The 17,619-nt window shown below is 43.6% G+C and overlaps 1 protein-coding gene across 1 annotated transcript; it reads right to left on the reverse strand.

The window, feature by feature from the left end:
- Positions 1-425: 425 nt before the first annotated feature.
- On the reverse strand, positions 426-1,773 carry HYAL4 (hyaluronidase 4). The gene is given in 6 exon segments (XM_075919729.2): positions 426-537; positions 966-1,013; positions 1,015-1,041; positions 1,043-1,418; positions 1,421-1,460; positions 1,462-1,773. Coding segments are annotated over 6 exon segments (915 nt in total).
- Between the last annotated feature and the right edge of the window lie 15,846 nt (positions 1,774-17,619).

Here is a 17,619-nt window from a genome sequence, read left to right on the forward strand (position 1 = left end):
ATTCCTGCAGCAGCTCCAGGCACTGAGCTTGGGATTTCTTTTTTCAGCAGCTCCTGTGGAGATGGGGTTTTCACTCTCAGCAACACCTCCTGGAGCTGGGGGCTTACGTTCCTGGTGGTTGTAGCTGGGGCACTCGAGGATCAGAGCTTCTGCCTCCTGCTTCTCCCATTGCAAAATCTGTGTTACTTTCACTGTTAAAGTTCCCCACGGGGCCCCAGTATACCCACGGGGATAAAACACTGGAGACAGGATATTTGAGCTATTGGGGAGACCTGGGTGGGCCATATTGGTCCTGTTGGTCTTTCTAATATCCTGCAACTGGCATAGCTACAGCAACACTGCCAATAGGAAAATATATGTATCAGATTGAATGGTTACTGCTGAACTTTGGGTGCCATTTGTCACTGATTTAAAACATTTAAACGCTAATCAGCAAAGTAGACCCACATATAAGCTTTTACAAACATGCAAAGCATTTCTGCTATAATGATGGTTAGATCTGTTAAAGCAGTCTCAATAACTTCTAAAAATGGCTTACTTTAGAAAGAAATAATAAAAGTTCATCTCAGTAAGTTAGTCTAGTATGACAGACACTAGGGGTATGTCTAGACTACATGCCTCTGCCGACAGAGGCATGTAAATTAGACTACCCGACATAGTCATTGAAGCAGGGATTTAAATATCCCCCACTTCATTAAAATAAAAATGGCCGCCACTCTGTGCCGGCTCAGCTGATTGTTGGCACAGCGCGGCAGTCAAGATGCGGATCGGATGACAGGTAACGCCTTTGTCTACCACTCCTGTAAACTTCGTTTCACAAGGCATAAGGGAGCGGTCAACAAAAGCATTCCCTGTTGACTGATCTGTGTCTTGACTGCCACACTGTGCCGACGATCAGCTGAGCCGGCGCAGCACAGCAGCCATTTTTATTTTAATGAAGCGAGGGATAGTTAGTCTAGACATACCCAAGCAGATCATAATCATGGAATGTCATTGAAGAGATTCTCATGGACCCTAAATTGTGAGAAACATAATATGTTTTCCAAATGTTTTCTTGATGCCAATGGAAGGATACAGATCTGCACTTCTATCCCAGGGCCAGGAATGTTCAGTGTTCCTCAAAACTTCACTCTCTGAGCAGGAACTGGTATAGTCTGAATCATGGAAATTATAATTGTGGCAATCAAGGTATAAATAGTATCCCCAGAGGCCCAGAAATCTGCTTTCAATCCCTAACTCAATTGTCTTAGTCATGAAAGCTTTTGCATTTTCTTCAAAGGACAGTTTGGCTAAATATTCAATATCATTTGCTGAAATATTGCCTTGTATTTTCAACTTTCACCTGGAAATGTTTTTTGTGTTCCAGTTGCATACCCATTGAGGCCTCCAGTTTTCCCATTCTATGACAGCTAACCCAAATTTTCAGCAGGAATGTGATACTGAATGTCTTGGCCAGACTTTTTCCAGATGAGTTTGCAAGCTGAATTTTTGAGGTAGGCCACCATTTACAGGGGTTTCCTGCAATATGTGCCCTGGGTGGTATCCCAGTCTATTCACAAATAATATGGTCACATTCTGCCCTGTTGTTTTGGCCAGTGGGCTTCTAATCACATGGAACATTTTCAAGCTCAGTGTGATGTTATATTTCCATGAGCACTGATTTGTGCATGCATTCCAGGCATCTATAAAAGCTTTTCTCTGGTAAATTGGTGGTTGGACTGGTTTCACTGCAAAAATTAAACTCCAAATAAATGTAATCTGCAGCCACACCATGAGCTGAGCCGCTTAGGTAATATGTAATAGCAACCACTTTCAAACAGTATTTTCATGATGTAAAAGGCTACCATAAAAATCTCCTATTTCAATATTGGCTGCAAAACATAACAGAAGATATATTATTTGTTCTTTATACAGTATTAGAAATGTGTTGAGGTATTTCTATGGCATTTGCCCCTGAGTAGTACTTGAGAACCAAAATGAGACTTTACAAATGAAAATCAATGGGCCAGATTGTCAGCTGATGTAAATCAGTGTATCATTGTGGAAGTGAAATGAATGATGGCAATTTATAACAGTGGTAAATCTGTCCCACTAAGCTAAATCCTGAGCTCACTGACATTAATAGTTTTTCCATTACTTCACTGGGATGAAGAGTTGTCTCCCTGTCCCTGCCCTTAAATGTTTATCATCTAAATTACTCACAATAATTTCCCTTTCAATCATCTTTTTTCCCTCTGGAGGAGGGCATACACCAGATGAGTGGTCTTAAGGCCAAATTCTGTTCTCAACTAAACTGTGTAACCCTGTTAACTTTAACTTGGGTTAGTTTAACTTTAATGGGGTGCGGAGGTACAGTTCGAAGCAGAGTTGGACCCTGACACTTTAACGTTAGCTTAATTTCCTCTCTGACTGATACAATAATCTTGTAAATATTTTGCATTCTTACATGGCCATTAGAAAGAATTGTCAGCAAAGCAAGAATGTTTGGCATTATTCTAATAGTAGAAAAATGAGTAATGAAATCATTTTCAGTTTTGAAGAAGATAGCCTGCTTGTGCTGGGAGCCATACAAGTATTTTCACCATACTATGCCCTTTCTCATGTTCTTCTGCCCATACTTGGTATATTTGCATGACATGAGGCCTCCTTTCACTGGCTGCCCATGCATATTCAAAACCTGTAGGTCTGCCCCTCCCTACTTAAATTGTGTTGCCTCCACCTCCTCTCCTCCACCGATGTTCCTGCATTAATCAGTCTATTTGTCAGCATCTTGGTTAATTGCATCCATGTCATATACTACATGTAGGCTTGTTGTCAGGTGGAAGGAAAGAGGGCAAATGCCCTAGGTCCCAGCAAATCAAAGGGACCAAGAGCCCCAGACCCTTTAAATTGCGGTGGGAGTGCCATGTGCTCTGTATGGCTCTGAGGACTAGGGAGACCAGCACTGCACTCTGAGAGCGTGGAGCCCTAGTCCAATGGCCTGAGGAGGCTGTTGGCTCCCTTGACTACATGTCCCCCATCCACATTTAAGTTGCTCTTAAAGACCCACTCCTGCAGTGCTGCCTACAGCAAATCTAGTGGACTTGTATTAAAAAATTCTTATCTGTTGTTCCCCTTTCCCTGGTCTCTGCTTACAGATCTGTCTCCTCTTAGACTGAGAGCTGCTTCAGGCAGGAACCATCATCTCTCTTTGACTGTTTGGAAAATGCCTAACCCCGCATAGGGTGCTTTTATAAACTAATAACTATAACTTGTTTATTGCTCAACAAGGTTATCCTTTCTTGACCTCAGAAAAGAAACTCAACCATGCTAAGTTCTTCTCTCTACAGATAGTACTTATACACAGGCCCAGATTGACCCATCACTGGTCCTAGACCAACATACAATTCTCAGCTCCTCTACTGACAGATAACCGAGATGTTCCAGCTATATGGATGATTTTATATTAGCCTTGTGCTGACCAGTACAACTACAATAGTGCTCTATAAACCCAGGTATTATGCACCTACCTCCCATTGACTGGACTAAGTGACTTGTCTAGGTAGTACAAGAAGCCTGTGGTAGAACGGGCTGTCGACCAGAGGTCTCCCCTATCACTGGCTTCCTTCCTTCCTTCCCAGCCTCCTTCCTTCTGCATGTGGGACAGCTGTGCTATATTCACACAATATTCTGACAGTTCAGAGAGAATCACAAAAGTTAGCAATGAGGACATCCTATGTGTGCAGAGAGATGGATCAGCTGCCTCTATCGAGATTGTTCCCTACCCTGAATTTTCTGGTGTCCTGTGTAGTTGAATGTTAAGCTCCCGTTGTCCATATCACTTTACTATCATTCTTCTTTCAGGCCTTTTGAAACTTGGGTGTATTCTCCAAGTAATTCATCTTAACCTTTAAACTGCCCAATGAATAGCATGTAACCATTAATTTTTGCCACTAGGTGTCATCATGCTCAAAACTCCATGGTGACATATATAATAATACAAATAAAGATGCATCAGTTTCTTGCAAAAACAGCTTACATATATCTTTACTTAGATAGATGAATAGTAACCTCAGCCACTGCACTTATACATTAAATTGAAACATGGGTTTGGTTGGTAGGTTAGGTGGGGTTTTTTCTAAATACTTCAGTGTTGCCCCTGAATCTGAAAAGTAATTTTCAGAACTGCCATTTGTCGCTGATTAGCACTTGCATTCTGCATCATAATTAAATATATGGTCTGCTTTGTTCTGTGTTATTTTTCTTCATCAGAATACCTTAGATTGCAATGTAGGGAAGTCACACTGACAAGTACAACAGTTAATACACTCAGTGAAAATAAATATCTAATTGAACAGTGGGGAAATAAGGTTAGCATTGTACTGGACCAGTATGAGCTGATCAGCTGCAAAAATTACCTGTGGGCTGAGACTTATATAAAGGTTCATAAGTGGAAGAATTATTTTACCTTCCCTTCTCTTTTACAAATTGCTGTTCTTTATGCTTGGTGATTGACATTGGATGGAGTGGATTGCTGCTGTAATCACTTTGTTCATAAATCTGCCATGGAACTACTGAAGATTCAGATCCATATTGGGTAAATTCATTCTAGTGTCCAGCAATGACTGCCAGACAAAATGGGCAGAAAAACCTAATGGAGAAGAGAAAGCATGTGTTATACAGGAACCTGCAACAGCCTATTACTAATTATTGACTCAAAAAGTGTGTGAGACAGATAAGAATGTCAGCTGAGCGGGACTTTGGCACCTGACTGTAGGCAATCTGCAAATGGGCAGCTTCAAATCTGGGTCCAACTGGAGGCAGCATGTTAGATGCACTTATATATGACAATTAATATTTTCTGTTACTGCATGAATGTATAAATACGTTTACTCATTTTGGATTCTCTGCCCCTCCCCCACCCACTCCATCACACTTGCACACAAGCATTTAATCTCCAGATGGGCCCAGAGCCTGTCACTGTTTATTTTCAGACTGCCTATTGAAGTCATGTGCCAAAGTCCTATTCTGCTGACATTCTTACATCTTCTTCACACTTTTTGAGTCAATAATTAGTAATAAGCGGTTGCAGAGTTACTGAGAACACAGGAACATTTTCTTCCTCTTCTTCACTGGGTATTTCTGCTTATTGTGTCTGCCAATTACTTCTGGACACTCAAATGAATTTATCTAATTAGGATCTGAATCTAAGCTGTTATATGGAAGATCTGTGAACAAGGTGACTACAGAAGCAGTCCACTCCGTCCAGTGTCAATCAGCAGACGCAAAGTGGAGCAATGTCCAGAAAAAAAGAAAGAATAAATGTTTCATGTACCACCAGAATTGCAACAGCTAGAATTAAAAAGGAACTGACTTGAAAGGGAAAGTTAAGAATGTGTGATAAAGAGGACATTAGTGTCACAAAATCAGAGTATTCTGATGTTAAATAAACTATGACAAAAAGTCTAGGCATGGATTAGATTATAAAAGCCCCCAAATTAATCTATACTTGAGGGATTTATTTCCAACCTCACCCTTTATCCTGTAACAAAATTCTGTTCTAGGGATTTTACTTTATTCACATCAGAGAATTAGGAGACCTGCAATTGATTCATCAATTGCAGAACAGCAGGTTTTTCACAATCTGTGTTGTTGATGTTGGCTTTTTGCACAGTTCTTGAGAAAGTGAATGCTCATAAGCTGACTCCCTGCTTCTGCAGTCACTTTATTCATAATGGTACACATTTTTTATAAATCACACAGAAGATTCATGCTTTTATTTGTACATAAAATACATGTACAATAAAATAACTCCCTGAATTTCAATGATAATTTAAAATAATTATTTTATCAAATTTTTCTATGCAGATTAAAAATGATAGACTCAGAAATATGATGGGCAGATGCAGATTTCATTGAGTTTAAGTCATGCCTCCTGCACAAGATTTAAAGCAAGATCTGAGGAGCAATAGCATAGTGGCTGAAGATCCCTGATATGGCACAGAGTTGATGGTACAGAGGACCCAGGGAAGGCTAAGTGGGTATGGAGCAGATTGAGAGAGGTAGGATTGGGTTCTGGCAATTGGATATGCTCTTTAATGAAAAATGACAAATTATGTGTCAGAATCCTAAACTGACTGCAGTGGAGCTATTCTGGTTTACCCCCACTGGGGATCTGGCCCTTTAATTTAAAGATCATAGTTCCTGATCAAGGTTCTCAGGTACAGAAATCTGGTACAAGCCACCTTAAAAATGATACAAATAAAGGCATGAATCTTCTGTGATAGAGCCAAAGAACAAGTAGAAAGGAACATCAAAGGCTACTGCTTTGTCCCTAGATTTCACAGTTTCATATGTTGAAGACCCAATGTGAGACATGAGCCTAATTGCATGTCTGCAGCTATTTGGGTTTTTTTCTGGTGAAAGAAAGGCCCTACTGGGTAGAGGTAAGCAGGCTACAGAAAATCAGTTTTGTCAACAGTGATTTCATCAGGGCATCAAGCTATTCTGCTGCATCAGTAGTTTCTTCTGTCGTTGTTCCTTTGATTGTGATTTGTCAGGATGGAGAAAACTATCCCAAATCTGCCTGAAGGAAGGTACATTACTATGGCTTAATCACCATGGTGAATTCCTGAATATGCAAGAAAGTCCCTCCAGCCACCCAGAGTGCAAAACCCGTTAATCATCCTCTGTAGGAAGTACAACATTCTCTCCAGTACACACTGCAGAGCTCTTATGGAAGGCTAGCTCTGTAAGAGACTAGCTCTCTCATTTTAGTCAACTAGGCCAACATGATCAAACCTAATAGTTTGAAGTTAGTTTCCTAAATCTATATTTGCATCTAGCAACAATGTTGTTGGCATGAGGCAGTAGCTTAAATGTCTGATAGGAGCATATGTACAACTTTTTTGCTTCCACCAGCTTTATGCTGCTGGGATTTCAGTGATGCCAATGACTGGTATGGTCTCTGGCAGGAGCTAGAACAGTCTGGAAATGTCTCTGACTTATGTCCAAGCTGACCCAAGCTATGTTCAGCAGCTTCCCTCTCCAGCCCCAGGCTCCCACTGCTTATGTAGTGCCGACAGGCAGAACGAAACCTGGGACCCTTGGAGCTTAGTGCATGAGCCACTATAGCTTGAGCTAACAACCAGCTGGTTTTCAGCTAAGGCTGAAAGCTCACTCATTCTTTCTCTCTGTAAATAGTTTAAGTGCCACTACCTAGGCTAGTACAGCACACCCAGGAGGTGTGTGGGTTACACTGACCCCAAACATTCCTCTATCTCATAGGCAGTACAGTGTGTAAGATAAGAGGCACAATCATGAGATTGCATGGCTACGTCTATACTACGAGTTTTCTCGGCAAAAAATATGCTAACGAGCCCCGTTTTTCTGCAAGATCAGAATACCTCCTTTTTTGGGCATAAGGATTTTGCAGAAAAAGGGTTTTTTGCGCAAAAAGAAAATGTCCGCACTGCTTGTTTTTGCACAAAAACCCCAGTGCAAGAACGGATTGACAGAAAATATGCAAATGAGATTGTGACTCATGCAAATGAGTCCCTCGTTAGCATATTTTTTTCTGAGCCAACTCGTAGATGTAGCCCATTGCAGTCTTCACATGGATCAATGACTTGTTAAATGACGGGGGAAAGGTAGAATAAATAGTCAGTTTCAGAAAAGAGAGAGGAAAACTAGAGGGTTCCCCCAAGAATTTGTGCTGGGGCCAGTATCATTCAACATTTTCATAACTGATATGGAAAGGGTGGTAGACAGTAAGGTGGCAAAATGTTCAGACAATACAAAATTGCAATAGTTAAATCCCAAGCAGATGGGGAAGAGTTACTAACAGATCATTCAACATACTGAGTGACCGGACAACAATTTGTCAGATGAAATTTAGAGTAATGCACATCGAAAAATACAATCCCAGCTATACAGCCAAAATGATGGGGTCCATATTAGCTGTTACCATTCCCAAAAGAGATCTTGGAGTCACTGTGGATTGTTTTCTAAAAGCATCTGTTCAATGTGCAGTGGCAGTCAAAAAAGCAATGTTAGGAACCATAAGAAAAGAGATAGATAATATGACAGCCACATCTTATTTTGGTGATAGCACTGCAATTTTCAGTGGATTTCTGTTTGTTTTGCTGTCCTACCATTTTTACTTACAGCATATTGAACTATGTTGAATCAATTGCCTTAAAATAGTTTTCCCATTTGTTTGTGTTCTTGTTCCTAGTTACATAAAAATCACACAAGCAAATCTTGCTCCCAACATGGTCTTTGGCAGAAATTAAATGGAAATTGATCACCGTTTAACTGTAACAAGCTGATTTTTCTCTCACTTAACCAGTATAAAACTGGTATGAGTCATTTGACTCCTGCAGACTTATTCTTGATTTGCACCAATATCAGAACAGAATGAGGTCTGAAAACTTTGAATAATTCAGAATGCACTCCCTGTGCATGTTGGGATGATTATAGCTTACATCCCAACTCAGCAGCCTTGGAGGACATTCGTTTCTTCCTATTCCAACAGAGAAAATGTAGCTTGCAGATTTGGTCCCACCTGCTGCATGCTGCATTAACACTAAATATTATTGTTGAGAGAAATGTAACAATTCCACTTTGTCATCTGAAGGGATTATAGTAATTATTTTGAACCTGAAATCATGTAAACCGCTGTAAGCCTATGTACAGAATTTACTCTTGGATTTTTTTTTGAGCAAATCTATGAAGCTATCCCAGTTGTTTGCACATCCACTATGCATCCATACTGTCCATGCCTCTTTAAAGTACTTGAGTAGAAACATGGAGAAAGATATTAAAGAATCAGGGACTGCTTCTGGCCAGCCTCTGAGTGCCTGGTGACTGAAGAAAGGAACTGTATGGTGCCAGGCTAAGGAGAAAAAAAAAAGTGTAGATCAAATCCCATGAATTTCAGAGGGATTACTCTAGGTAAAGGTACTACTCAACACAAGTAAGTATGGCAGAACCTGGCTTTACATGAGGAAAATCTGGTGTGACTTTCTTAGTTATTGATTGGCAAATGAAGAAAAAAAAGATCAACAGCAAGCACATAGAAAGAGGGAGAAAAAAAGAGATATATTACAGTTCATGCTTTATAAAGCCAGGATCTGAAGAGACCCTTAAAAGAATTTCAGTTAATAATCTGCCATCTGTTTGACTGAAAGTTTGTTGTTAAGATGGAAACTGACTCTATTCAACTTTAAAAGTTGCTCACACACTAAATGACTTTGGTATTAAGGGGAGTGTAACAGGAGTGATTCACCACCAGAGCACCTCCTGCTGGTCACTCTGGGAATTGGCTTCTTGGTGCTGGAGCACCCTCTTCTGTTTAGTGTCTCCCCATGTCTCTGCCTGTTGGGGTTCTCCCCCTCTGGAAACCCCTAACCCCCATGCCCTCCTTGCCTCAGTGGCCCACTGCCAGTCTTCATCTAGCCCCTTACCTCAGGGGCAAACTGCTGTCTGCACTAGCCACTTATCATTGAGTAGATATGCTGCCTTTGCCTACAACGATGGCTCTCTGCAGACCTAGTAGTTTCATGCCTTGCTTCAGGCCCTGCAGCCTGGGAATTTGCTTGGCAGAGCTTCCCCAGCTCTGTGGTACTTTCCCCAGCCCTGCTCTAACTACAGCCAAAGTATTCTCAGGCCTTATCTCCAGAAGCACTCAGCTTCCCTAGCAACCAGTCCCTCCTGCTCCTCAGCCAGAGCCAAGAGTGTGCCTGTCTCCATGTCTCCCCAAGCCTTTATTTATACACCCTTCAGCTGAGCCCTAAATGGCTCGTACTGCCACAGCTGCTGGCTCCACAGCTCCACTGCTTCAGCCTTCTCCCAACGTGGGGCAGATGCCCTGTCACAGGGGCTATGTCTATATAATGGGGCTTTATTGGAAAAAGGTACACAAATTGCACTCTGCAATTTTCATATCCTTTTCTGATAGTTTTGTCAGAAGAGGCTTTTCTGAAATTTGGCCCGAATTCAGTGGGCCAAATTTTGGGAAAAAACCCTCTTTTGAAAGAGCCCTTTTTCCTTGTGGGAAGAGGAAGACAGGGCTTCCAAAAGAGTGTGTCTGCTCTTCGGCAAAATAAAAAGCAGAAGAGCAGATGTGTTCCTTGGACGTGGTGGAATTTTTCTGGGATAATCCTGGAAAAACCCTGTAGTCTAGACATAGCCAGAGAGTAAAGGAAGAGAAAGCATAGTGTGTGCCTTCTTTAAACAAATGTGATAGTACAGTACTATGAGGTAATTCTATAGTTTTGCTTAACCTTAAGAACAGAAAAGTCCATTTTATAAGGAAAAATGCTCAGATAAATATGAATTTACCATAAAATAGACTGCCATTATGGAAGCACATCAGAAAATACTAAAATATTGTCATTTGGGGCCCATACAGTTCTCCTTATTTTTAGATTGTCAGGTGTTTTTAGATTCCTGTGAAGTTACATAACACACATAATCTGAGTCTGAGTATAAACCCTAAATGCCATATAAGATTATGTAGCTGTACTCATGATGGAAAAAAAACAAAAGCATCACTGTGCCAACTGTCCTCCTATGTCAAATTTTTTAAAAATCCAATTGTTCCACTTAAATAAAATAGTCACTGAATCAGAAAGCAAAGACATCGTTTGAAAACATGAAGTTTAACTGTAAGTGCATTTTTTTATTACTTATACTAATTTCCACAAAAACAGACTACTTGATTTAATCTTATTGGACAAATCCAGACATTGGGATTTTTGAGAGGCCTGGATTTTTGCCTTTGAGAAACCTTATTGCATCCAGGCTGTGTCATTCTTCAAAACATACAGAACTACCATTTCCAATTTCTTTTCTGGATGATCTGTGCTTGCAAATAGTCCCACTTTCTGAGCCTGACATAGATTGACAGGAAACTGCTTTTCTTGTTATGTAAAAAAACTATGTTCTAGCAGCCATGGCTTCATAAATGCATCAAAGTTCATATAGGCAATATACTCTAGAAATGTCTCATTAATCAAAGTTTGATGATGTAATTCTAGTGAGAGTAAACAATCCCACTTCTCTGGAAGCACTAGTGCATTTTAATATTTTTAATTGAAATACAATTAATGAACACTTTGACTTCTTTTTACTAGGGATTATTGAATAGAAATTTCTTGCACACACACTTACCTTCATGTGCAATGTCATGACTCATAATTGATCTGAGCAGGCATTCTATTGAATTCACATTTTTGTTTTCTTTAAGATCTCTTTGTGTTATCTAACCACATTATTCCTACTTTCCTCCCTTTCACTTCCACATACCACAGTAATGAGGAAAAAGTGGATGAAATGTAGAAATGATGGGCATGAAATTGAAACAAGCCATTCCAATCTCTGGACCATATACAGTAAAACTCCATTAGTCCGGCATCCAATGCTCCGGGACTCCTGATGGTCTGGCACCATCAGGAACCCGGAAGTGCTGGGGCAGCCGGACAGGCTTCCCCCATTCAGCTGCTGCTGAAACTGACCAGCAGCTGAATCGGGGAAGCCGGGAGCAGAGCAGCTGGGGTGCTGCCGGGTTGGTCTCATAGCGCTGCCCCTCGGGGCTGCGGGACCAACCTGACAGCACCCCAGCTGCTCTTGGGGACGCCTGGGGCAGAGCAGCTGGAGTGCTGCCGGGTTGGTCCCGCAGCGCCAAAGGACGGCGCTTTGGGACCAACCCGGCAGGACCCCAGCTGTTCTGCCCCAGGGGTCCCCGATTCAGCCGCTGCTGAAACAGATCAGCGGCTGATTCCAGGAAGCCCGGGGCAGAGCTGATCTGCCCCGGGCTTCCTGGAATCAGCCGCTGATCTGTTTCAGCAGTGGCTGAATCGGGGACCCCTGGGGCAGAGCAGCTGGGGTCCTGCCGGGATGGTCCCGCAGCGCCAAAGTATGGCGCTGCGGGACCAACCCGGCAGGACCCCAGCTGCTCTGCCCCAGGGGTCCCCAAGAGCAGCTGGGGTGCTGCCGGGTTGGTCCCGCAGCCCCGAGGGGCAGCGCTACGGGTCCAACCGGGCAGTACCCAGCTGCTCTGTCCCAGGCATCCCCAAGAGCAGCTGGAGTGCTGCTGGGTTGGTGCCGTAGCGCCGCCCCTCGGCGCTGCGGGACCAAACCGGCAGCACCCCAGCTGCTCTATTGCAGGCATCCCCGATTCAGCTGCTGCTGAATCTGACCAGCAGCGGCTGAATCAGGGATGCCTGGGGCAGAGCCAGACTATCGTAAGGGGGGGTTATGAGGGGTCTGGGGTGGCATCCCCTCCCACCCCACTCCAGACCCCTCATAGCCCCCCCTTCTGATAGTCCGGCATATCTGATAATCCGGCACCCCCTGGGTCCTAAAGGTGCCGGATTATCGGAAGTTTACTGTACATGTATTAGACATGTCACTAAAAGGAATTTAACTGACCATTTTCAAACCTGCTCGCAGCTGCATGACTTACAGTACATTCATAATCTGAGCAAAGCATAAATCCCATATTATCAAAAATAAAAAGCAGCTCATTAAAATAATCTACTTTTCATGATTATCACACAAATAGTGCTAGTAACAATTCAAACTTCATGGCTTTAGTGTAAGTCTCACTACCAGACATGGAAAAAAACCAGTTTAGAGCACTGGACATAATCGTGGGACAAATTATTCCCTTGGGTCACTCTGTTGACCTCAATGGAAGTTTAGAATGCATGGTAGTAGGCCTCCATTGTGTATTACATCTGACCTACCCCTTTCTGTTTGTGAGTGATAATTGTGTTTATTCTGTTTTGGGAGTTTGGGGGACACAAAAAATGCAGGACCAGGCCTAGGACTGTTCAGTGCTTGAAAAAAAGGCTCACCAATAATGGAATATAGGACTGGATAACACATATTTGTGTTGCTTAAATATCACACATACAGTTTATAAAAAAGATAGGGAGAAGGAATAATTTAAAAAATTTCAACTTCCTAAAATACAAGTGTACAAGGACAGCAAACACAGGTAATCCGAACATATGATATTGCTAGCCCTTTCGTCTGAGGTAGCAGATACCAGGCCTTGAAGATCAGCTTCCTGTTGGAGGAGAAACTGGGGATATGAAGTCCAGGCATATTCATTATAAAACTTGTTTATTATGCTATATAGATACCAGTCCTGCAACTAAAGTGGCAGAAACACATGGCTTCCAGAAAATTCCTTCTTTTAGGAATCTCAGACAAAACCCCTATGCCCAGGGAGAAACTATTCCTAAACATTTATTTAGAAAGATGAAGGCAAAGAGGAACCTGCCCTGTGGCTTGTGAGAACTCCTCCCAAAATACTATACCACAACACAAAAAACAATGAAGCATTTCTTCAAAGACTGAACAGTGTGCACATGCTAAGACAAAGAACTTGTAAGAATACTTGCAACAGCATCTCTGGTGACTCTGACCATAACAATTCTAGTGTTATAAAATAGCTTGGATGAAAGCTGTAATTTGACTGGATTGTGAAATCTTACTACTTCCTGTTATTATTTGTATGATAGTACCTGGATTCTGGCTTGATCAGAAGTACGGCAGTGCAACCATACAGAACAAATATTGATGAGTTGATATATGCATGATAATGCATAGATTACAACCATGTTGTGGGGACATCAATGAACTAATAAAAAGGTGAAAAGACCCCCTTATCTTCCAGAAGGTTGGGTTTTTGCAAGAAAGGCTACTCACATGTTATGTCTGCGTCAGATCCAACTTGTATCAGCAAGGACAGAGGCATGCATAACAGGGCAAAAACATTAACCAAACATCTTGAAATTCCAAAGAAAATTTACTTTGAGTTTACTGTTAGTTTTAAGTACATAGTTTTCAATAGGAGATAGGTGTTTGTGACAGGGCGAGGCAGCCCTGCACTGAACTCGAAGGGCCCAGCCAGGGTTACCTGGCTGCAGAGGCCCCTCCCCCACAGCCCTACCGAGTATGCCCAGGCTGTAGCTCCACTATAAAAGCCTGCGGAAGGACTTAGTCTGGAGGTCAGCTGGAGGAGAAGGACCTGCAAAGGGAGTGCCTGCCCAGCTGTTGCCCGAGACTCCAGGAGAGGCCGGACGGGGCGCGGAGGCGAGTGGGTGTGACCCACGGACTGCCTGCCGAGGAGATGCCAGCCCGAAGGTCGCAGCAAGCTGGGCGAGTACAGGGGAAGGAACCCCAGGGAACCAGGTAGGAAGTGGCCCAGGGCAGGAGCAGGATCCTCCTATCCCGCCCAGAAAACCTCGGTGTGTTTCGGCCGGATTGCCCCGCTGAGGGAGTGACCCGCTACCCGGTCGCTCACAGGGCCCTGGGCCGGGACCCGGTGGAGTAGGGTGGGCCTGGGTCCCCCTACCTGGGGTGCGTCCTTGCTACAACCCTAAACTGTGTTCTGGACTCAGGCCGGAGGGCCTTGGACTTGACAGGATAGGCGGGAGGGGCCCGCCACAGCGTTTAAATACTATTAAATATCTGGGCCTCAGTCCTTGTCAAGTCTCACATTAATTTAAGATAAAAGAACATGGAGATACTTCTGGCCAAGAAATCCATCTTTCCTACCCTTAAAAGAGCCAGAGCAAGAAAGTTCAACAAATGCCTGTCAAAATTGTGGTCCCAGCACAAAAGAGGAGAAAAAGAAGGATAATGGCTTTACCTCCTATGACACTTTCCCCCATATTTGTATGGAAATATGTTTTTAACATGACTCAAATATGCACCATGCAAAATGGGGCAAGTAACCTATCACTCAAGAGCCTGTGGGTCCCTGAATGTGTGTATTCTATTTGTGTGCATGTGTCATTCTTGTATGTGAAGTTAGATATATGAAGTGTAAACCTGCTTATTAATCTAGAATGTCTAATGAGAGTCATTAGTGGGATTTATGGGACTTAATGGCCTGGTACTCAAGACAACGATCTATAAATAGTTTTATTTTTCCTATAAGCCCAACTGCGGTTGGTTCTACAAAGACATGTGACCATGCCACCTGATACTTGAATCCTCGAATTTGGTATTTTTACATTGGGTTTGTTTCAAAGGGTTCAAATCCCAGTGCTCTGTGGCCTCTTATGGACATACAAGATGTGTTATAGTTGTGATGAGTTAGAGTTTCTATCTGTCCCACTTTTGAATTGTGGATAATTGTATGAAATTAGCTCATGAAACTTTTGTCTCATGGAAATCCTGTACGCCTGTGGAGCCACAATGAGTTAGCAGGTTTGTGTCAGGACTCTGCCAAGCCAGACCTGCATTCAGTGGTTGTTTATTCAAAGTAAAACACCTTTGGCCAATGAGTTGCTGTAGCTGGGGGAAGACCCTTCCTCCTCTTGTCTTAGGGTGTGTCTAGACTTTTGTCGACAAAAGTGGACTTTTGTCGACAAAACAATACCAGCGTCTACACTACCGCGGAGTTCTGTCGACATGTCGACAGAACTCCGCGGTTTTGTCGACACTGGTATACCTCATTTTACGAGGCATAACACTTTCTGTCGACAGGACTCTGTCGACAGAAGGTGTTATTGCCTGTAACACTGCGTCCAGACTACGGAGTTCTGTCGACAAAGCGGCTTGCTTTGTCGACAGAACTCCATGTGTCTGGACGCAAATTGTCGACGGAAGTTTTGTCGACAGTATCTGTCGACAAAACGCGGTAGTCTAGACGTACCCTCTAAGGGCAACGGGTTGGAAGTAATGGAAAGTTATCAGGAGAGCAAAGGAAGCAAGTGACCCTAGGGAAAAGTAAGTAGTAAAGGGTGTTATACCTTTAGGATATTTTGTTTTGTTCTCCTGTGCTTTACCTGATTAAATATAAACAGCATAAAGTGAAAGACTGAACAAAGTGTGTGTGTGTGTGTTCGCGCGCATGTGTGTTGTCTGTTTCACAATTCCTTGGTGCCCCTGAGAAAATTAATCTGTAAACTAGAAGTTTCACACCTGTTGGGTGGAGTTTTGGGAGAAAGGTGTGTTATGTATTGAGGAGACAGGGGCCTGCACTGCATCCCGAGGGGTTAGGTAACTGGACAACAGGTTCCAGCATTTGGAGGGGATGCCAGATAGAAGGTCTGTGCCCTGAGAGTGTGCTTAGGAAGCCAGATATTAGGGCAGTAGCTGAACTCCATTTGGGCTCCAGAACTCAGAGGATCCAGCGCACAGAGGATTAGATTCCCTTCACAGCAGTCCTCCCTCATGTGTGACCAGGAGTTGGTCACTGTCTAAATCAGGGGTTCCCAAACTTTTTGACACGGGGACCAGTAAATCTATTCACGAACTTTTGGAGGATGGGTAACGTTCATTTGCATATTTGCATATTCATTAATCAAATGATGAATATTCAAATAAGTTGTTTCTGGTCCTCCCAAAAACCCCAGTGCCAGCTTTAGCAAAGCTTTTGATATGGTCACCCACAATATTCTTGCCAGCAAGTTAAGTAATACGGATTGGATAAATGGACTGTAAGACAGACAGAAAGCTGGTTAGACCAGGGTTTCCAAAACTTTTTACTTTAGTTGGAACCCTTTTTTTTCAGTACTGTTTTTTGCAGCCCAAAAATATAAACACATAAAAAACAAACTGAGAAAATACCAGACACATAACATCTGGTATTTTCTCATTAGATATTTTCTCATTAGGTAAGTTGAATTATTACTAGATGTATCAGTTTGTAGTTTCGAACTGCCTGGCTGGTAAATGTGCTCAGGCTGCATGAGTGTGTCTACCAGCCAGACAGTTCACAACTACTCGAGGGGTGTGTGTGTGGGGGGGGGACAATAGAATCTCCAGGCCAGACTAACTCCTACTTTGTGGGGTGGAGGCGGGAAGGGGGGCAGTGCCCCAAGATCTACATATCGCCGGGCCAGTCCCACTTCCCGCAGGCTGATTCATTCCTCCCCCCGCTGCACCTCTGTCCAGCCCCACTTCCCCCAACCCCCTCCCAGGCAGCCAGTTCTCCCCCGCTTCTCTTCCCAATCTTCCTTGGCCAGCCCTGCTGCCCGCGTCCACCCCTCTTTTCGGTGGCCACTTCTCTCCCCCCCCCACACACACACATCTTCCCCGGCCAGCTCCCTGCCCCCATCCTCGCGCCCTCCCCCCCCCCAGCAGCCCTGCTTCCACCATCCCCCCCCCAATCTCCCCAGCCTGCCCTGATTCCCCAGTCCAGTGCTGCTTCCGGTGGCTGGCTCTCCCCTCCTCCTCCTCCTCCATCCCCCCCTCCCACACACCTCCCCTAGCTAGGACTCTGCTAGGAGCCAGAACATCTGGCTGCAGACTCCGCCCAGGCCGGCAGAGGGCTTAGAGGACCCGACACCACACGGGCACTCCGGGAGCGCAGAACGCTCCGGCAACCACTCTGAGGCTCGGTAGTTTTTTCCTGTGGCCTAGTACCGGGCTGCAGCCCATAGTTTGGGAAACTCTGGCCTAGTGAGATTGCAGAATCTCCATCACTGGAGATATTTAAGACCAGGTTAGACAGACACCTGTCAGGGATGAGCTAGGGCAACTCAACTTTGGAAGCCCCAGGGGCCACACTGATACTTACAGAACATGCTGAGGGTCTCAACTTAAGTGTGGTTGCATATGCAAGCAAATATCTCTCTCACTGACAGGCATGCATACAGAGATTAAGGCAAG

Source organism: Pelodiscus sinensis, chromosome 1 (genome assembly GCF_052426305.1).
Source record: "Pelodiscus sinensis isolate ZL-2025 chromosome 1, ASM5242630v1, whole genome shotgun sequence".
Lineage (NCBI taxonomy): Eukaryota > Metazoa > Chordata > Testudines > Trionychidae > Pelodiscus > Pelodiscus sinensis.